This window comes from Toxotes jaculatrix, chromosome 14 (genome assembly GCF_017976425.1).
Source record: "Toxotes jaculatrix isolate fToxJac2 chromosome 14, fToxJac2.pri, whole genome shotgun sequence".
Classification (NCBI taxonomy): Eukaryota; Metazoa; Chordata; class Actinopteri; family Toxotidae; genus Toxotes; species Toxotes jaculatrix.
The window spans coordinates 12,128,687-12,149,818 of record NC_054407.1 but is presented as its reverse complement, the minus strand read 5'-3'; the positions used below and the strand labels follow the sequence as shown (position 1 = coordinate 12,149,818).

The following is a 21,132-nucleotide window of genomic DNA, read 5'->3' as shown; positions in this document are numbered from 1 at the left end:
CTTTCTAGCCCAACAAAAGGCAGATCCGGCTAGTTGGGATGGAAACAGCCTCGGGAGTGAGATCTCCAGACACACATACACTCCCAAAGCCAAATATTACTACGTGTATATTCACACAAACACACAGAGGGGGTAAGGAGGCTGGTGCTTAACCCCTCCTGATCCTGAGGACTCATTGCCCGGTCTTCTTCTTCTCACAGTTATCAGAGTCTGGACGTTCAACACAGGTGGTAAGCAAAAAACTTTTAATGCTTGTGTGTTGTTTTCTATATTTGTGTTATGTTTTATGTAATGAGGACAGAATGCTATAAGAAAATGTTAGCCATTTGGATACCTGTGATACAGTCACTGTATATGTGCTTGACATAAGGTGGAGCTTCATCGTAGTGTTGTGGAAGAGTGTAAAGAGTAGCCTGCAGCTGCAGAATGAAACCAAACTGTGCGACAGGACTGTGATTGTGTGATGTGAATAAAAAAAAGAAGCTCAGGCTGGCTGCTGGGGGCGAAATCACTTTGTGTTGGGAGGAGGATGTTTATTTTGCTGCCAGGGAACTGTCTGAGCCACAGTGTGGTAGGAGAAAAAACAGTTTTCCTTAAACTTTCCCTCACAACTTTAAGAGTTAGCTCAAATTAAAAAAAAAACAAAAAAAAAACAAAAACCCTCTACTTACACTAAAAGTAACACTTCCTCTCATAGAAACTCAAAAAAGCATGTTGATTTTTTTTAATACTCTAGCCCTGTGGTTCCCAACCTGGTGGTCAGGACCTCAACAATGGGTCATTGGGATTTCCACTTTCAAAATGAAGTTGTGTGGAGTTTCCTGGCTTTTCTCTAGAGTGATGTACTTTCACTGGACCTTTCGCTCACAATTTTTTTTTTTTTTTATCAAACTACTGTCACGTCTATCCCTTGATTCAGGTTATGTCTTCTTGTTCCTTCTTGTTGTCATCCCATTTTTGTGTTCCTGTTTTACTTTGTAGCTCTAACCCTCTGTCTCTTTTCAGATTTACTTCCTGCCCTCCTGTGTTTACCTGTCCCGCCCTTATGTGTTGCACCTGTTTCCTATTGTCTCACCACCCCCTCATGTATTTAAGTTGTGTCTTCCCCTTTGTTCTGTGCCAGTTTGTTTTCATGCATTGAGTCAAGCGTTGCAGCCTGTTTTCCGTGTGTGTTTCCAGTGTTAATATAGACCTCGCTTTTCCCTTGTGGGCTCTCAAGTTTGCCTGTCACTTAGGATACCTTTGCCTGTTTCTACTAACTTACCGTGTACCGACCCTTGCCTGTTAATAAACCTGCCTTAACTCTCCACCTTCTGAGTCTTCGTCAAGTTGTGCAGTTGAGCCCTGCTTGATAATTCCAAAGGTAAATAATGAACCTCTGAGTCCAACTCTGTAGTTTCACATCTTCAGGCACCTAAAAATTACTCAAACGATACAGTCTGAGCAAGGAAAATCCGACGTTGTTCGAAGTGTTCATAACTTATGACTCTTTATATTTACACACAAGAAATTTTGGAAACCATAGATTTAGTCCACCAGCTCCCAAAAAAACAAGATTTGATGTTGTTGCTGAAAGTTTTCTATTTGAATCTGCAAATGTGATATTTATGGCTGAACTGGAAGTTTTTTACTCCATGGGAACGATTTAAACACTGTCAGTTTACAATTACTTCTTCTGTGGCTGCAAACATCCTGGCAGCCACAGTTAGATACCAGTTAGATACCATTCAGGCATCTAACTCCAAACAAGTGATGGCTGACTCGCTTTTTTGGACTACTGAGTATAACAGTCAGTTAAGGCTGAACAGAGCTGACACATTATCCTTTATATGAAATTACATGTCATTCTTGTTCTACATATATTTTCAGTTTCATGCCATGTCGGCAGTGACCAGCCAGCCTCTTCCCTTTGTTCGACTGGAACGAGAAAAGCACATCCAGATGATCTTCAGAGCTTTCAAGAACCGCTGTGGGCCTTCGTGTGAGTGCCAGACTCACTCACCTGGGCCAAAACCCCTCCAAATGCCTCCTGACTGGGAGTCTGACGAGCAGCTTTCAGGTCCTGAAAGGAAAATGGACAACAGCTACATGCAGCCATCAGAGAAAGGAATGGAGGAGCAGAACCTTGGAGGTGCAGCGGGGCTGGACTTCATGTCCGTGCTGGAAACAGTCAGTCAGATTCATATTAGTGCTAGACCAGAGCTGCAAGGTAAGAAAAACTTAGTGCGTAAATGTGTGTGTAGAAAGGGATTAATGTAGTGTAGAGATTTCTGTATCTGAGGTGGACAATGCTTCCTCATTGCAGGTCCACAGTGTGTTCCCCGGAGGATCTATAGCCTCACCACAGGAGGCAGCAGGTCGCAGTTACTTGTGGTTGTGGAAGGTACAGAAGCATGTTCAGCTACATGTGTCTCACCTGAAAACATTCACCTCATGTGCATTTTGTACAAAGAGAATAATGATGTTTTTTCAGTGTATTCTCATTCTCTCCTTGATGCCTCTCCCTCCTGTCAGAGAGTTCATGCGTGTGTCTCCAGTGCTGCGGTCCAGCTCGGGCCTGTTCCTTGAAGGGCTTTGACTGTCAAGGGCACCAGGTCTTTTATTTTGAAAGGCCCCTTAGGGTGGATGCTTGCTGCCTCGGCTGCTGCCTGATGGAGATGAGGGTCTACACACCTCAAAAGCATCTTATTGGCACTGTGTGCCAGAGGTAGGACAATCTGAATCCACTTCTACTGTTGAAGTACTGTACTTCAGTTCAGAAGTACATCTACTTTCTGAGTATTTCTATTTTCTGCCACTTAGATTCATTTCAGAGGGAAATGTTGTACCTTTTTCTCCACTACAGATATTTAACCTCTTTAACAGTTATTTAACTTCTGTAGTCACTTTGCAGATTTTACAAATAAAACACAAGATCAGCTTATAAGATATGATGCATTGTCACAAATTGAAATATTAAACTAGTAACAACTTTGTAAAGCTGCTTACACATTAATGAATCAAAAACAGTAGTCCAGTAACATAATGATGGCATTAAATGTCACTCACGTCCTGAAAGGGGCAATGCTACATAATGAGTATGTTTACTTTTGTACTTTAAGTGCAGTTTGATGCAAATGCTTCTGTACTTTTACTTTTACTTGTATTTTCACTCTGTGATATTAATTTGTTTCCTTAAAATATATGAGTATTTCTTCCACCACTGGACTGGGGCATGGAAATGCAACTGATGCATTTTCTGTCATGTACTGGTGAAAAAAATTCAATTCACTCAAAATCCAAAAAATGAATAAATGAAAAAAATAAAACATAAAACATAAAAGAATTATAAAAAATATCTCCTACTGCTATCTCATCATGCAGACAACCATGAAAAGTTTTCATCCAAACTTCTCTGTCAGAAAACTGCCCCCAAAAAACTTCAGACAGACTAAAGCTACACATTCATCGACAGGGATGTTGCAATAAATTTTTTTTAAAGGTAATTCTTTTGTCTTTTGTCATTTTGGTGAATGAACCCTTTAGTCCTTTGACCTCTTGCTATCAGAATATTGTACCAGCCGTCTTAGTACTTTACATTCTCAGACTGAACAACTTGTCATGTGACCTTTTTTCCATGTCACTCCCAGCCTCTGGCCACCCTCAGTGACTGTAGATGCCCAGGCCTTTCTCTAAATAGCATTGAGAGCCTTTACTGTTCCACACAGCCGGGGTGTAGTCTAAACCTGGGGTAGTTAATGCACAAAACAGCTGTCTGCATGGAGACACACCAGCAGGACTGCACCGGACTGGGAAGGAAGGAATGCAACATCCTCCTTAATGGGAATGTTGCCTAATGGGAGCAATGGCAGCACCCTGCCTCCTGTAGCCAAACCAAAATACTTCCTTCTTCATCTGGCCTGAATCGGACTACAGGGTGAGCTGGGGAGCCTTTGTGCGTCGGCCTTAGAGTTTTCCTGCAGCAGCACTCGATGAGGTTGCGCCCAATTAAGACCGACCTGGCAGAGGTTTCACTGACCAGAGATCTACTTGGTATAAATATTCCCTCAGTTGTGCTCGAATAAAGCATGCCCCAGTTTGAACTCTTCCGACACCAAGCAAACAATGGTTTTGGTGCTGCGGAATCATGACAGCTGAAAATGTGATCAACCAAGCATCAAGGCTGGGCTGTGCCACTGGGTGAAGTACTGGCCAGTGCATTTGCCAGGTTGCCTATTGGTAACATTACATTACATGGTAATGTAATGGAAGTGTATTAAGTTGTGTGTTTTGCTGACTGTGTTTCGAGGTGGAGCATGTTCACCCCTCTCCTGGAAGTGTGTGATCCGGAGGGAGCATCTACCATCAGAATCCAGGGCTCCTGCTGTCCCTGTCGCTGTTTCTCCGACCAGCAATTTCAGGTAGTAATATTTCAGCAACCCAAAATAAAAATATGTTTCTACAAGTGTCTGACATTCAGTACTTTTTTTTTTAACTTTTAATCATACACTAGATTGTCTCAAACATTGGTGAGAAAATTGGCATGATATGGAAGAAATGGCCTGGCTTCAACGGCGAACATAACATGGACCATGAATATTTTGGGCTGCAGGGTGAGTACATTTTATTCCTAATTCCCAGTGGAGTGTTTCCCAGTTTTTTTCTGTCATGTCCCCCTTTAGAAGCCAAAACAAAGCCAAGGTTAGTCGAACAACATTATAAAGAACACGACTTGTTATTTCACAGATCTCTCTCATTAGTTTTTAAGCAACACAAAAGAAACAAGACTCTCCTGATACAATGAAAGTAAACATTACAGCCTGATAGGCTTCTTCACAGTTTGGGTATAATGTTAGCAAAGTGGCCTTTTGAGGTACCAACAGCTTTTCATACCCCATTTGCGTTTCCAATTAGTAATGGTGCCATTTCTAAATCCATTTCTCTCTTCCAGTGCCACCGACTATGGAATCGCACAATAAACTGCTGCTGCTGGGAGCCACTTTCTTGTTGGTAAGCACATGACTTTCTACTGTCATTCTTGTAGGATGATGTATTGTGTTACTGTATAATATATATCCATCAGTGTTGAAAATATTCAGATACTTTAGTTATGGTACCAATTCCACAATATGAATATATCTCTTGCACTGGAAATATAGTACTTATTTTCAGTAAAATGTACTCGGGGGGGGAAAAAAACTACTCAGTGTAGGAAAACGGTCAGTTGTACTGTATATTAATTATCATCACTAATTCCTTTTTTTTTTTTTTTTTTTTTTACTGTTCCAGCTGATATTGTGGAACTAGTTTCTACATATTTATACATAGTTGGGTACAGTTTCATCTGTAATGCATCACAGTTATATTCCATAATTCATTGCATCTTATTTAAATAATCATGTTATGTACAAAAAATGTATAATCTATAATGTTAGCAGCTACTATACCTGTTAAATAAATGTAGTGGAGTAAAAAGTACATTTCCTTACTCAAAAATACTCAAATTTATACTTCTCTCCCCAGAATCACATGTTCTTTGAGATGAGCTGATCAGTAAATAAAGGACCAATCATCACTGCAACATATGCACCAAGGCATATATGGCATTAAAAGGTGTAGCTGAACCTTTCTTAACAAACTCACTTTCAGTTTAAACATTTGTCTATGAAAGAAAGTGACACTGACCCAGCTTTAGCAGCAGATGCATATTTGACATTTATTGCTATAATCCATCGGGTGTACATCCAACAGTGTTTCTTCACTTTTGACACACACACACACACCTGCACCCATCATCACACTACCAAATATGGGCAGCATTACAGTTTTTAAACAAACTATAGGCGCTTTTTTAACATGGCTCCAAAAAATGTTTGCGAAGAATCAATAAAAACTGTAACAGACCCTGATCCTGGGCCCAGTTTCATTTCTGTTACTACAAAATGGAAAAGGAGTGAAGGTCAGTGTTTCAGGACCCCTAAACACCTTTGCTGAGGACATTTAAAGCATAGCCCGACCCTTGGATTATTTAAAGGCGGGGTAAAGACAAAGCAGACAGAAGGGAAACCTGGATCGGGTCGGGCTCGAGGCCAGGCACGGTGATCTAGGCAGCTTGGCAAGTCCATTTTTAAGATGCCGCTAATACAACCTTCTGCCCAACACAGGATGGTCCTCATCCTTTGGGATTCAACTTCCAGGTCAAAGATGAAGAATCATTGCTGATTCAATTAAGTGATCTTTGAAGTGGACTGTATTTACAAATATATCATACACAACCATAGTAATCATTCTAGTTCGAAATGACCAGAGGCATTGTAGTTAAAATACAGCACTGTAATAAAATAACTTCTACCAGCAACCCTGTTTAAGTCCCAATAAAACAGATAAACATAGACTTATTTTAACAGCAGGAAGTGTGATGTTATGTTAAGCAATAAAATCAGATTTAACGTTACAACACTGGTTTTGTTGTCAGCTTTGTTGTCTTTTATCAAGTACACTTTGTTAACAGCTAATGAACAAACACCAGTCACATGCCCCCCTCCTCTGATGGGCAAGTTAACAGATGTTACATGTTGCATTACAAAACATAAAAAAAAAAAAAAAAAACTGGAGTTTTTGTTCTCCTCTGGTTGATTTAAAATAGCGTGTATTTCTCTCTTCAACTTGGCTCTGTGTCCCGTTGTCCCGTTCCCGTTTCATTTCCAATTTGACACAAAGAAGGAATGGTCCTCTAGCCTCTGATCCTGACTTTTGCTCTGTCTTCATATTACACAGTGCCAATCCACGCAGAGGTGTCCTTCCCTGGACTTGTCATCCCCCAACACATCACATGTACACACACCTACACAACACAAACAGAGACAAACAACATCAGCATGAGACAAAGTACATCAGAGAAAAACAATTTGTTTCACTCTTAATTAATCTGGCAACAGTTCTTACTCTTGCAGAGGTTCTCTGTGTGAGGGGCTAACGTCCGCCGCTAGCATTCACCAGACCATGGAAGTCTTCCCAGGCTCTGCAAAAGAGGATGCAGTGCATCATCATTCATAATACAACAAACAAACTGTTTACTTATTTATACCAATGGTGGAATCGCAGCTGCATCAGTTTACTGCCAAAGCACAAGGAACATGATGGAGCTGCAACATTTACAGCAACAACTGACAATGAAACAAATAAAAAACGGTTTTGCCCGTTTCGTTTTTTAAATATATATAGCTGTGAATGCTGTGACAAAAGCATTTAATTAATATATTTTTAATTACCAAGGAAAGTAAAGTGCAATTCATACAATCATTCTCAATTAACAACATTGCTTATTTAAAGTAAATGTCACTAAACAGTGAAAAATGCTCATAATAATTTCCTCCAGCCCAAGATGACATCATGGATTTTTTTTCTAACAACCAACACTCAAAAATCCAAAGATGTTCAATTTAGGATAATATAAAACAGCCCCCCCTGCAACACTCAAAACGATAAGCAGTACAGCTAATGAATAATAATGTTAAAACTGTGAGAAGTAGCAAATATTCACATCTCAGAAGCTGGAACAAGCAAATTCTTTCTGGATAAAAAACCTGAATTGATAAATCAGTTAAAAACCCCCACATTTGATCAGTTTAAGTTGTGAGAAACATTTGTAAAGTGCACTGTTTTACAGAATTCTGTTCTCTGGAGCATCACTGATGTGTTATAGTTATGGCGTAAATCTAGGATGACTCCTGGGTGAGAAAATGCAGTTCAGTTTGTGAGCATGCATAGGTTTATGTGTGAGAGAAAGTTTTGAGAGAAAATAATAAAATGAAGAGACATACATACTTAATGCTGTCTGTGTGTGTCTTGTACTCCATGATGGTGTTGGGAGGCAGGTTGAGGACTCTGCGCAGGGTGTCTCTGATACGAGCAGTGGTCGCCTGGTCATTAGCTGTTTTGTTCCAGATGGAAATGATGTCCTCCTGGGGAAGAGAAGCGTAAAGAGAAGGAATGTCTAAGTATACTGGAGAAGGGAGTGCGAGATTGCGTTTAACGGGCGTCTGTTGGTGGGTTTACCTGGAAGCGAACTGATACCACAGCCCCGCAGATCTCCTCCCCGACCATGAACTGCTCCCCCAGCATGGCCAGGATCAGGTTCTCCCAGCAACGAGATGCTAGGCCTTTCCTCAGACGGATGATCCACTTCCCACCCATCTTATTGGCATCATCCTACACACAAGACATGCAGGGTTTCAGAATGAACCTTTATCTAACATTCTTTAGTGTACAAGATCTCAGCAAGTCCAAAATAGCAGCAATTGTCTATTCACCTCCCACATGGGTTTAATACCCTCTTTGAAGAGGTGGAAGTCACTATGGCCTGTCAGGTCACCTGGCCGGATCATGTGACTATAGAAGCGCCAGAACTGCTCCACCTTAGAAAGGACAAGAAATGGTTAAATCAATAATGGTGGGAGAATGAGTCAGCGTAAGTTTGCATTTAGTAGCTAGATCTGTGTCTGTGATAAACGAAAGCAAAGTGGGTCCCCTCCCTGTCTGAAGTTTGCTCTCTCTAAAGAGGTCATGTGGAGCGGCATACCGAGGCGAAGCTGCCAATCTGTTTGATGTTCTGTTCGTAGCTCTGAGTGCTGGCGGGTCTTCCTGGGGTGCGTCTGGAGTACCAGAAAGTGTAGTTGTATTGAAGAGGGTGTTCTCCTGCCCCTGGCACCACCATCTGTAGACGAAGAAAAAGTGACTAAGCCATACAGTTAAATTAGATGCTGCGAACATATGAGTCATTTTATAAAAAAAAAAACAGGCTCACCTTTTTCTTGGAAGTGTTCTGTTCTTTGTCCTCGTCCTCAGTTTTTTCCTTCTCACTGTCTTTCGGTGAGCCTTGGTCCTGGTCGTGGTCTCCACTGTCATCATCTTTCAGACTGGATTTGATGGAAGCACAGGCAGCAGAACAAAAACGTGTCATGCACTGACTACATTTAAAATAGGGAGGACTTGCACTGTGTTCCCAGCTTGTTAGGTGTACTTAGCTAAAACTACTGCAGTCCTGCAAAATATTATATATTCAATAAAATTTTAAAGTTCAGTTTTTATTTATAATAATCTTAAGGCTGCAGTTTGTGGTGCTGTTGAACTGTCTTGTGTTACAGTGACAGGTATTTGTTTTGATTAGTGTACCCTGATATAAATGGGGTAGATAAAATAACAGAACTAATACTGTACAGTACTGCTTTATTAAAGATACGAATTACTGCAGGGCTGCTGTATTACTCTGCAGTAGCTTCTGCTACGCTCAACAAATAAACTGGCATGTGAAGGTACTTTTTTCCTTCTTAATTGCAAAGCTATAAACTGTTTATGCTGCAAACGTACACACCTCCACTTAAACTACCTTGACCATGAATTGCCTACTACAAGCTGACAGCCTGCACTTCGGGGCCGTGGCAGTCTTAGCTTGACCCGAGAATGCGCGCACCTTCCCCCGCCTCTAAACAACCACCAAGCCGAGGACTCAGGGCCTGTCCGCCTTCCGCCCAGCTAAGCTACAGCTAACAACACGGGGCATTTCCTACCATAAAACACTATTTACTCCGTGTTGTTACTTCCTTTTGTTTTAAATGCACGTGTGTGTGTGTGGACCTCGCTCTCATGTGGGTTTATAAGCGCACACGGAGCATGCAGGACCATGCAACGAAGCCTGACACACCTCTCTGTTTTACACGCAATGCAACAGCTTTCCTTAATGTTATTACGCTCCCCGGCTGGTTTGCAGCCGTGACGGAGACCCTGCTCTCTGACAGACACTCCACAGAAAGTTTTGATTACTCACGCGTCAAATTTGTTGTTCATTATTTTCTAGGTGAGAGCTTCCCGGAGTCCGACGACCACAGCCTCCTGAATTCCGCAGGAACGGCGGCGCGCACAGTACACGTAAGTGTACGCGCACGCCATGTGTAGTTAGTCGTGGTGATGGAGAGCGTGGAGAGCTCAGGGGTGACACAGCTTTCTTTAGTATTTGGCCAAATGCGTTCATTTACACTCACTGGAAACACTGATGATGCAAAGATATACATATATAAAGTTGAAAGCACATCAAAAATATGGGACACATGAGCACCAAGTTATGTTTTAACATTTTATTCATCATATCTCATCTCCCCAACCTAATAAAACACAGCACAGCTTTTTAAAACTCTGTTAAATCTGGCTTCAGTGAATAATCAGAAACCCTGTGACTTCTGCAAACACAGACATGAGCAGGCAGACACACAACGCCACACATTCGCAGCCTCAACACAAAAAGGACTGGCGGCTTCTTCATATGAACCCGGCTTCCTCTGATGTGCTGCATCCCTCATTTCATCCCTTCCACTCATCCGCTTGTCATCAGTTCTTGCGGACACTTCAAACAGCGGCTGTGTTCAGGTCCAAGCAGGGCCGTGGACCGAGTCTAGGGGAACGCAAGGGGAGGTGGGGGTGGGGGGATGGAGTCAGGAGCTAAGTGGACTTCTTTAGGTCCAGCTTGAATTTAGTGTTAGTCAGGATGCTGAATGGGTTTGTGGATGAGGGATCCAGAGAGCCCTATGTCTGTGCCCAGGCATAAAAAAATGCCAGCTAGCTAAGAAGCAGATTGTCTGGGGATGAGGGATTGGAGAAAAGCTCTGGTATGGTATGGCACGGTATGGTGTGGTGTGGTTTGGTTGGCTCTGCTGGCGGAGACCATCCCCTCACCCCTTGCCCCCTGTGCCTCTGTGAGGACCTTCATGAGAGGACCCTTTGTTCCGGGCCGGCAGGCGCACCAGTGAGTGAATGAGCAAGAGCAGTGGCGGCCCTCTTCAATGGCTGCTGTTTGTTTACACCAGCCAGTCCCGTCATACTTCATTAGCAGCCCAGCCCACCGACAACCTCTGATGTCCTAATCGCCCATGAGTGTGTGGCTGCCCATCAACCCTGAGCCTCAGTGGTTCAGGATAAAGGGGTTTCTAGGATTCCCGACACACACACATTCCCACTAAATCTTTCTATCTGCCTGCCTTCTAGAGCCACTCATGATACACATACATGCGCACGCACACACACACACACAGCCTGCATGATGAGGGTGGATGGGAGAACTGGTTCTTTCATCGTGGGCCAAGAGGCACAGGGAGGTGAGCCGACGTCAGTGGAGCAGCAACAGTCCCAGAGAACTAGCTTTGCATCACAGAGATGTGAGAGACCTGCCGCGCAGAGAAAGACGAAACAAGACAGGGATTATTCAGTGCTGCCATCTCCTGACCATGGCCACAGACTTATAAATATGGATATAAGCTATGCAAACATCCAATTTGTTGCACTGAATTGCCTTTGATGCAGGATTTGTTGTCAAGCTGCTGCGCTGTGACCTTCATCCTAATGTCATACAAAACATGACCATCACATTTGTCGGCCACACCTTCAAGTTGTTTGTTTTGACAACAGTGCACAACCAGCAAATGTTTGGTGTTTTTGTTTCATACATGACTTAAGGAATTAATCAGTTCTCAAAACTGCTGCCAAGTAACTATCAGCACCACATCATACAAACCTCCTGAATAGCTCTCCCCAGCCTCTCCTGACTTTTCATCACCTTCCTGAAAAAAAAACACAGATACATTATTACTTCTGACAGAGATGTAATAATGATACCTGGAGCTTTTGCTAATACGTGTGTCATAACATTTTGATCTGAACTTTAAGACAGAAATAGAGCTAACCTGTGTATTCTGCGAGCCAGGCTGAGGGTGAAGTTTGCCGAGCAGTCGGGCTCATAAGTGGACGGCAATATGGCGTAAGCTCCAGGAGGAAGACTGACGGCCAGACTGACATCCTGCGTGTAACAATGGGGGACGCAACTGGCCACGGGATCCTCATCCTTGGGGATTGTCTGCACAGATGCCCCGTCTGGGACCTGGATAGTACAGGTACAAGTACATAGTCAAAATCTTGTCAAAGTTCTTGGATAGAATTTTAATGGCAGATTCATCATCTAAATTATTATTACATATAGTACTTCAGACACATGAAAGCTACCTGAAGTTACTCTACCTCAAGATAATACATCACAGTACAGATGAAACCTGGATGTGGGTCTGTCAGTGTTTCTGTATTGCTGTATTTTGATAATTTTGCTGTATAAAAGTTATTTAAACCAGCACTGCATTGGACCTCAGACAGAAATGTAAGTATAATGTACTTACATTACATATGAGGAATAATCTGGTATTCTTCTTTAATGTTTGACTGACCTTATAAACATGGAAGCCAACAGGGTACAGATCAGTGTCAGGGCGGCTTTGGTGCAGGGTAATCTTGACATTAACTCCTGATGTCACCGTTGGGTCGTCACATACTATAAAAGGGAAGCAGGGGTTCTGCCAATGAGACAGGAAGTTCCTGCTTCCTCCGGCCGTCCTTCCCTCCACCCACGAGCCCCGGAAGTAACTGGTCTCCCACTCACCATCTGTTGTTAATGGCAGTGAAGGTGCTGGGCTTTTCAGGGCACTGAGGAAAACACGGGCATTGTTAGGTCATGAATAATCCAATAAGAAACATTCCAAATTATACAAACACAGCAGTTCATACAATGAAACATGACAGTAGGAAAATCCATCTTCTATAAAATGTGTGGATCAGTGGCTTACGGTGCAACTGCTACTGGTTTAAAAGGATAAAACGTTTAATTTACTAGTCCATTCTTTTAAAGGTGTTTTTCAATTTGACCAGCAGGTGTCACTATATATCTACTGTCACTCATTTCAATGGGATGCCAACTATTGTTCAATGTTGTGCTCTGTCTATTTATGTATACAAGTTATTAATCTGTTAGCATTAATTACTCATTTATATTCACAGACTGTTTTTTGTTCTCAGTGACACGTCGTGCTCTGCAGAAAATAACACTAACGCACGTGTGAATGTAGGTGAACATTTTGAAACTGTAACATTTCAAATTTAAAATGAAAAAGAAACACAGCATGGATGTCTTAATAAGATGGGCTTGTTGACTTTCTTTTCCCTTTACCTAAGGGATATGGAGGAGGAGGAAAAGACCCTGATGAGAAAGCGGGCCTCGGCTCCTGGCTGGTAGGTGCTGGGGATCAGCAGGTAGTATCCGGGCTCCAGCTGCCCGTGGAGGACCACCTCTCTCTCGTAGGCGTGGCAGTGAGTAGAAGCACAAGGAGGTTTGTTCAACAGCCTGCTCAGATTAAAACGCTTCTTCTCCACCTGGTGACCAAAAAAATGCACTTAACTGACACAAAGCCACAAACAAACACAGCACTGCACCTTTCTAAGTTAACAATGGCACAAACCTTCCACATGTGTAGAGCAGTAGCCTGGTAGTGCTGGTGCTTTGTGTTCTTGCTGTCGTCGAGTGGCGTTTGTGCATATTTCTCTGTGACTCTCCACTTCCTATGCTGCAGCAGGGATACCAGAACCTCTCCTCTCCCACTCACTTTGAGCCAAAACTTGGGGTTGGTACCATAGCTGCTGCTGTTTCGGCTACCACCCGCCGAGTGCCCTTTCATCCACCGGCCGGGCAGCTGATGGCTGTGTTTTAGCAGACTTCCTGCCAGAGGGAAGAGATGTCAGGCCCAACAAAGAGGTAAGAATTTGGGACTGCAGGTAGAAAAGCCTCTTTAACAAAATAAAGAAATTACCAGTATAGATGCTCTTTAGGTGTCCCTCCTCACTGATGGGGTAGCCCACTGTGACATCATCAAACTGGGACATGAATTCAGCCTCATCCAACCAGACCTCACCCTCAGCCACCCTGGCCTGTAGCTCTGAAGCACAGGAGGGGTCAACAGAGCTCCAGCCTGCACCACTACAGAGAGAAAGATAGAAAGATTGAACACAGACCAGGCCTGAATCCTAAAGTCTGGACTTCCCTGCACATGCAGACCCATGCACAGGTTATATTTATGGGAATGACTGAGGTCTGAAGTCCCCTACCTCCCTATCCAGGCCCCACCCCAGCAGCATCTTCCCCAAGGGTTTCTGATCCTGAGTAGCCGTACTTCACTCCCTGACACCTTCTTCACATCCAACCACTCCATGACAGTGAGAGCATGGTACTGACCCAGCTCACTGGCACCTAGAATAAGCAAAGAGATCAACGGGTTATGTGAGAAGCAATCACAAGATCAGTTTTATCTGTAAGGATAAAACTTTTCTGACCTCCAGGGCTGCTGTGAGTGGAGCAGCTCAGCACACAGTCATCCTTCACAGGGTCCAGAAGGTTCAGGTCCAGCCTTCTCCTCCTGACCTGGTCGCTGTCCTGTTCTGGTCTTTGCTCTTCATCTGACCCAAAGTCTCCCAAGCTCCAGAGTTCTGCTAGGCCACCAGTCAAATCCACCAGGGCCTCAGACACCTGCCCTGCCCACAGTCGCTCATATGAGCCATGAAGCCTAAAGAGGATGTAAGGGACAGGAGACGGGATTTCCAAATTTCACTGAACATGCTGAGAATGTAAGACAAGGTCAGTGAAGCTTTCCAAAAAGGACACCAAAAATACCCGTTCTAGATCAAAGTTCATAGTAGGTTAAAATAAGAGATAAGAGGGAAATTCCACAGGCTACTGACTTGGCATAGGCCTTCTCCAACAGGGCTATCCAAAAGGCAGTGGGAGAGTGGCAGCGTGAGAAGCAGAGAGTGGAATTAATACAGGGCAGGCGGTCATCGATGGTCACCTCAGTCCAGTGTCCCTGCTGCCAGAAGTGAAACTGGAAGGACCCCCTGTACCTGCTGTCACCCCACTGGGGTTGGTCTGGGGGCAACACCTATCGAGAGTCATGGACTAAGTCAGCGCATAGAAAAACTTCACATTTTAGACAGCAACATGTTTATCGGTTACTCTAACCACCGGGCCACTCCGCCACCCGTGTTTCAGTTCACTTGTCGCTCTACCTTGTTAAGCAGATGTTTGTTCTTGAGCAGGACGGTGCAGGCACAGAGAAACCAGCAGTCCCCTAATAAGCCTTGTTTAGCATGACCCAAGTTGATGTTGTCAGAGAAGAGAACTGGTGACTGGCAGATCTCCTGGAGGTGAGAAAATAAAGTAAAGGATGACTGAGACATGCTGACAATCACCCTGGGATTAGGGTTTTGAGGGGTGAAAGAAATGAGCTGCAGAGCTGAATTTAAATAAATTTGTTGAAGTTGTTAACATGGAGGTCAGGGCTTCTCTCACAATATTGTTTTTCATGTTATTTTGTTGGATTGCAAGACGATAGACAGAAAGAAAAAACAACATGGCACAAATATTATATCTGTTTTTTATTACAGAGATTTGCTTTGTAAAATACTGAATGATTACTCTGAACCTGTAGGCATTCTTTTGTTATCAAATCACAAACCCAATACAGGATTAAACAAATAAACCTGTGACAGGTGATGCAAGTTAACAGGTCCAAAAACAGTAACCCATGACAAGACAAACATATGAGGAAATCACTGCGGCATTTCCCGTTTGCCCTTGTCACTGGATCTAACCTGTGGGCGCCGCCAGGTGACGCGTCCCTGGAGCCTGGCAATGGGCGTGGAGCTGTCAAAGAACAGGGACGTGTCGTCAGAGGGAAAGTCCGGGTCCTCAATCAGAGCCTCGTCTGCACACTCTGCCCTGCCCCCTCCTTTCATGGCTCCTGTTTCTTTTCTACCTGGATTGTACCTGCTGGGTCAGTGGGTGAATCTCAGCCAGCTGTGACATCCTCACTGACCCCGTGTGCAGTTTACACTTGTATTACACCTAAAAACAAAGAAAGAAAAAAATACTATACTATACTACACAGTCCAGGAGTGTATATATATATATATATATATATATATATATATATATATATATATATATATATATATATAGCATATTTGTGATTTTGTGCAAAGATCTACAGCATTTTTTTCTTTGTTGTTTTGTGAATATTTGTGCGTTATATGCATTTTATTTATGACATAAATAATCACATACTGTTACAATGGTTATAAAATGTTACACCATTGATGGTATGTAAGCAAATGAGTGTTTTAGGGCGAAACATATTTTGTTGTTATTCGCCTAATGGTTACCCTCTTATTCATACAACCGTAATAACAAGCTGAGGATGTGTGGACTGGTCTCCAAACTAAACTGTAATGTTAGTAACAGAGCAGATGATTGTGTGGCTGTTTTGTTATGTTTGTTATGTTTCTCTATCTTACCTTGCTCCTCTTTTAAGCATCTTTTCCCTCGTAGCTGTCATTTTTTCTTTCATAACAACAGTTGCAGCTAGCCGCTAACGTTAGCATCCGTTAGCTTAATGTAACGCACAGCTGTATCTCCAGTTCGCCTCATCCTATCATGGTTTCAGAACTATAACCACAGCGGGTTTTCATCCCATAGCACGAAAGATCGTTATGAGTAACAGTTATTATCCGAACCAGATGAAACATGAAGCATCCCGTGGAGTGTGCACACACGAAAAGTCTTCCGCCTGCTGGACATCCAGCACTTCATTCATAAAGTGAATCCTTCCTGTGTTGCTGCACACTCCCGCTGACTACTGTTCACACGGGGAATTACACACTGTGCACTTGGTCACTTGTTTGTGTGGATAAAAACTACATTATTAGGTACACCTACCTAAAATTAATGTAAAAGTACTGGCAAGTGTGCTTTACTTCCCCACCTTTCTACCATCTTCATATTATTCTTTCATTTTTTTCTTCCATCTGATTCCCCACATTTGTCTTATTCTATTATTCCTATTATTCCTTCTTCTCTCTCCCTCCCTCTTTCCTTTCCTTTCCTTCACCAGCTCATCAGAAAGCAAGGTGTTTACCTGTCAGAAAAACAGATTTCTTTTCTTCCTTACTGTGTTATTACTTTGACTAATGTTTGTGCAAAAAAAGATTATTTTGAATGTACAGAGATTGTGATGCCATAAACATCTACAAAACATCAAACCCAGGCAGTAAAACAGATTACCACAGAGTCAGCAAAGTGCTAAAAAAATATTCTGTTTATTGGCTTTTAAATGTTACCCTTAAAGAAATACAAAAATATTCAATTTCTTGACTTTAAAGTAATAAATTAAATTCATAATGTGTGTTTTTGTGTCTTTAAGTCGATTTCTTCAGGTGCCCTCTGTGAGTGTAGATGCTGTTCAACGTTTTCTGTGAAGAAAGCCAGAAAGGAAAACATTAGATTCACATTCCATTGTTGAATCCTGGCATGACGCTGGGGTACTTTAGCACAGGTTTTAGACATTACAGGTAGAGAAATGAACTTACTCTGGCACAAATCCCATGGCATATTGCACCCACTCCGACTGAGGGTTTGCACACAGAAGTTTGTTTTTCATTGTCCTGAAACTGTATAAAGAAGAGGGAAGAAGTTCAGAGCTGACAGTTAATATGTACGTTATAGCAATGTGTGTTGTTGCCTAAAAGCCTTGATTTATTTTCTTACACTATCGCCCTGATGTTGCAGAAATCTGTGATCTCCTGGACTGTGTAGTATCTCAGCAATCTGACTGGGACTCGAGGTTCATGGTACTGCGTGCAGCAAACCTTCGTGGGACCTTTGAAGAAGAAAATCACAAACATGTAAGTAAAGAAAGTGGCCACATAACATGTTTCACAAGCACAGAATCTAGACAAAACCAGCTCCTGCGTTCTTCAAAATCTAAAAGAATATTAGTGAAATGAATTATGACATATTGTTAATCACTGTTGAAGTCATACTTACTGCTTTCACTCAGCGCAACCAGCAGCACCAGCAGTAGAGAGACGCACACAGCCTGCTTGTCCATTATCACTCAGCTTCTCTTCAGCAGTGACTGACTTTTCTGATCTGGATTTTCAAATGGGATGAAATGATAAAGTTTGCCTCTGGCAATGAAATTTAAATACTGTGTGAAATGGGAAGGTCCCACCACAAACAAATTACCGTGGAAACACCACTACTCTAATGTACTTTAGTGTAATTTGGGTCAAGCGGGAAATATGAGACATGGCGTGCTTCAAACCACACTGGTGGCACAAAACCCCCCTCCTATGTTGTCAGATGCATTATACAAATTATATAAAAATTATTTTTAAAAATGTGCCAAAATAGTATGCTGTTATCTGCACAATAAATACTATGAAAATGTTGTACATGAGAGTAAATGCTGTTCATTCCTTTAATATAAACACAATTACTTGATTATTTCTGTGCCACGCTATTTCACGCTGCTTTCACTGGTAGTAATGTTAGTCTCATTGACATCAACATCTGTTTTTCAAGAGAGACTTGAGAACAAGACACATAAAGTCTACAACAATAGTTTGACAGCAACCCAAAACCTCACAGCATAACATCCTGCTGACCTTATTGCTGCGTACAGACAACATTATGAGGCAATGAAGAAAAGACATTTTATCTCTAAGCATGACCACAAACTGTTTTTTCTCATCTCTGCAGCCAGTTATCATTCATACTGATTATATAATTTGTCAGTCTACACTCTTACGATTACTATAACACATCACCAGTGCCCGTAAAAGTTTGTATACACAGGAGTGAAATCCAAATATTCAGCTAGGGTGACACAGATTTGACCACAAAGTAAAACAAGTAAAAAGAAAGTTCAAGTTGGCTGAAGTAAGTTTTTTTTTTATAACAAACTATTTAAACATAGAAAATAATTAATCTTTTTCATAAAAAGGGTACATTTTTCAATTTAACTTTATTAAGAACATTACTGTCTGTGGAAAGTCCTTGTTTCATTCAGTTTACAAAGCGTGTGTGAAAGACTAATAAAATGACTCTGTTAATCTGCACAATTTTCCTTAAAAAAGGCAAGGTAAGCGGTAATGGAGAGACTAATTTGTTTGGGAAAACCTGACATCAGTGCCAACAGACTGGAGGTGGCTTTTTTTTTTTTTTTTTTTTTTTTGGAGTTCAGTACATTAAAAGCCAAATTATTTGTACTTAAAGTCTGCAGTAAATGTTTTCCCCAACTGCTCAACTCAGTATTTCAAGTTAGAATGACCAGATTGTCCAGTTTTATTTAGTGTTCTTTATTAGTCCTTTAAGTCAAAATATTTGAAGCAACAATGCAGCACATGTTGTTGAAAATTACATAACATCAAGGAAAAAGGAAAAAAAACCCACACTGGTATTGACATATATATGCAAAACATTTGATGAAACATTTCCTTCCCAAAAAAATACTGTTATACTTTATACTAGAGCCAGCTGGTTCAGGACTGGGAAGCTGACTTTGCTGATTTTGAATTGTGGGTATGAGCTTACCTCTACCCAGGCTCAGCATGACTTTTTGAATAGAGTTAAAATTTCTGCGCTGCACTTTGGGCCCTTCAAGTGCAGTTCAGATATTGAGACATGAGGCACGTTGCTTTTGGTTGTCCACTTGTGATCAGATCACCAGATAAACATGTTAATGCCAGGTGTGTACAGGGCCTAAGTCAGTTCAACTAAAAGATGCAAGTGAAAATAATGATCACTTTATAAAAGTTCAATATACTAAGCCTGGTTAAGTGATTCAATCAAGTTCAGTGTTTTTAAGTAATATTTACTTAAATTGCTTAAGTAGGAACTTCTGGAAATTCTGGTATTAATGGCTGAATTCCATTTAGCTGCTTCAGTTTCAGGGTCTGGCACTGTGCATGTTGGCTCACTGTCATGACTTACCACTTGAAGTGAACAGAATCATTGTTATTAGAAAGACCTGTGCTTCTCCCACTATGACCAGTCAAAATGTCTGCCGTGAAAACGATCTATACCAGGTCTGACTCTTCTATATCAGTCAGGGAAAGTGATACCGTTAGCCGTAAGGAGTTCGAGAAAACCTGTTTTCTCGAACTCCTGCTTCAGTTTCAGGGTCTGGCACTGTGCGTGTTGGCTCACAGGAGTTCGAGAAAACCTATTTTCTCGAACTCCTTATTATGAGTAAAGTGTTTCTGAATTGTCATTATTTTCTACCAAATTTTGAAGTTTTGGTCATTCCACATGGTAGACCTACCAAGTTCAGTGTCTCTTACTAGTTGTGGACTGTGAAAAAAAGTCTTCTGAAATATTTGTTTGTAGGTGAATAGTGCACCTCAGTTCCACTATCTTTTCTCTGGTTATGAGCCACATCTGGTTTCTTAAAATATCCCTTTCAACCTCAAGTATAGGTTCACATTTTGTGTACCTGCGTGGGCATGTGAACATTATATTAAGATATATTTAAAAAAAAACAAAACTGATCCATTCTTTTAATCACAATGGGAAAATTTAGCACTACTGTATCAGAATGTGTCATCAGAAACTAAAGTCTGTTCTAAGTCAAGAACTAGACGCTACAAAGGCATCAGTGTTCGTAGGATGAGTTAGAAATAAAATTTGTGAGAGGGTAAGAAATTTGCATTCCCATGATCAAATCTGACCTTGACTTTAGACCCAATTGGTGATTACAGAAAAGTTAATGTCATGAACTCAGGAGAACATCTTGTCTCACAGACAAGGATCAAGTTGAGTTACAATGTTCTGACTTAATATAAAAATGCATGTTGCAGGAAATAAGTGTTGTGTAATGCAGTCTTGGTGTGGTTTTGGTGGAAACTTTATGATGAGCAATTAACCGTATCGTGACCTATTTCAGTGGTCATAGTGCACTCTTTTCCCCAGAGATGCATGGGTCTAGAGTATATACTAAGAGTTCCTCTGACCTAGAAAAAAACCTTTGTACATCCTTGGAACAACCCACTTGTTGCGGCCCACATCAAACCAGTGCACGATTAGGTCTTCAGTGAAACCTTCATCCTCTCTGAATTCTTTTGCTTCAAAATGTCAAATGGTTTAGTTTGATGAAATGTGTTCTGACTTTAACAGTATTATTGTGAGAATCACTGAAGCACCTTTTCAACCTCCTATGTTGCACTGGTTCTACAGCTTTTGTAATATTTAAGGTGTGGTAATGAGATTCTTATATTTGATCAACATGCCACGTGGTATGCTCTGATCATGTTCATGTTCTGGTCTTCTCTATTCTATATATTTTCTGTGCATGTCCCTTGTGTTATTTTGTTACTGTGCTAAAAAAAAAAAAACGATTCAGTAACATAATTTCATTGATGCCAACAGTGAATTCCCTGATATGACAGAGCTGAATG

The 21,132-nt window shown here is 41.6% G+C and overlaps 4 protein-coding genes across 5 annotated transcripts; 1 reads left to right on the top strand and 3 right to left on the bottom strand.

The window, feature by feature from the left end:
- The first annotated feature begins 118 nt into the window (after positions 1–118).
- On the top strand, positions 119–5,658 carry LOC121193721 (phospholipid scramblase family member 5). The gene is made up of 8 exons (XM_041056169.1): positions 119–230; positions 1,870–2,209; positions 2,306–2,383; positions 2,515–2,707; positions 4,289–4,400; positions 4,493–4,592; positions 4,931–4,989; positions 5,503–5,658. Exons 2-8 carry the CDS (start codon positions 1,879–1,881, stop codon positions 5,527–5,529), a joined length of 900 nt encoding a protein of 299 aa, XP_040912103.1. The 5' UTR covers positions 119–230; positions 1,870–1,878; the 3' UTR covers positions 5,530–5,658.
- Positions 5,659–5,669: 11 nt separating this feature from the next.
- Positions 5,670–9,901, bottom strand: eif4e2 (eukaryotic translation initiation factor 4E family member 2). 2 transcript variants are annotated; one of them, XM_041056171.1, is made up of 8 exons: positions 9,806–9,901; positions 8,786–8,897; positions 8,561–8,695; positions 8,292–8,396; positions 8,038–8,190; positions 7,803–7,943; positions 6,925–7,000; positions 5,670–6,823 (listed from the first exon to the last, which is right to left on the bottom strand). In XM_041056171.1, exons 1-7 carry the CDS (start codon positions 9,823–9,825, stop codon positions 6,965–6,967), a joined length of 702 nt encoding a protein of 233 aa, XP_040912105.1. In that variant the 5' UTR covers positions 9,826–9,901; the 3' UTR covers positions 5,670–6,823; positions 6,925–6,964. The 2 variants fall into 2 exon arrangements, with proteins under 2 accessions (XP_040912105.1, XP_040912104.1); XM_041056170.1 differs by having other exon boundaries at positions 7,807–7,943.
- A 202-nt stretch (positions 9,902–10,103) lies between these two features.
- capn10 (calpain 10) lies at positions 10,104–16,477 on the bottom strand. Its single transcript, XM_041056180.1, has 13 exons — positions 16,192–16,477; positions 15,490–15,742; positions 14,905–15,036; positions 14,581–14,777; positions 14,176–14,405; positions 13,951–14,092; positions 13,656–13,822; positions 13,308–13,564; positions 13,019–13,221; positions 12,243–12,498; positions 11,712–11,905; positions 11,543–11,588; positions 10,104–11,195 (listed from the first exon to the last, which is right to left on the bottom strand). Exons 2-13 carry the CDS (start codon positions 15,631–15,633, stop codon positions 11,166–11,168), a joined length of 1,998 nt encoding a protein of 665 aa, XP_040912114.1. The 5' UTR covers positions 15,634–15,742; positions 16,192–16,477; the 3' UTR covers positions 10,104–11,165.
- A 508-nt stretch (positions 16,478–16,985) lies between these two features.
- Positions 16,986–17,860, bottom strand: ccl20a.4 (chemokine (C-C motif) ligand 20a, duplicate 4). The gene is made up of 4 exons (XM_041055889.1): positions 17,720–17,860; positions 17,441–17,552; positions 17,263–17,343; positions 16,986–17,145 (listed from the first exon to the last, which is right to left on the bottom strand). The coding sequence occupies exons 1-4, from the start codon at positions 17,781–17,783 to the stop codon at positions 17,136–17,138; spliced, it is 267 nt and encodes an 88-aa protein (XP_040911823.1). The 5' UTR covers positions 17,784–17,860; the 3' UTR covers positions 16,986–17,135.
- Positions 17,861–21,132: the final 3,272 nt, after the last annotated feature.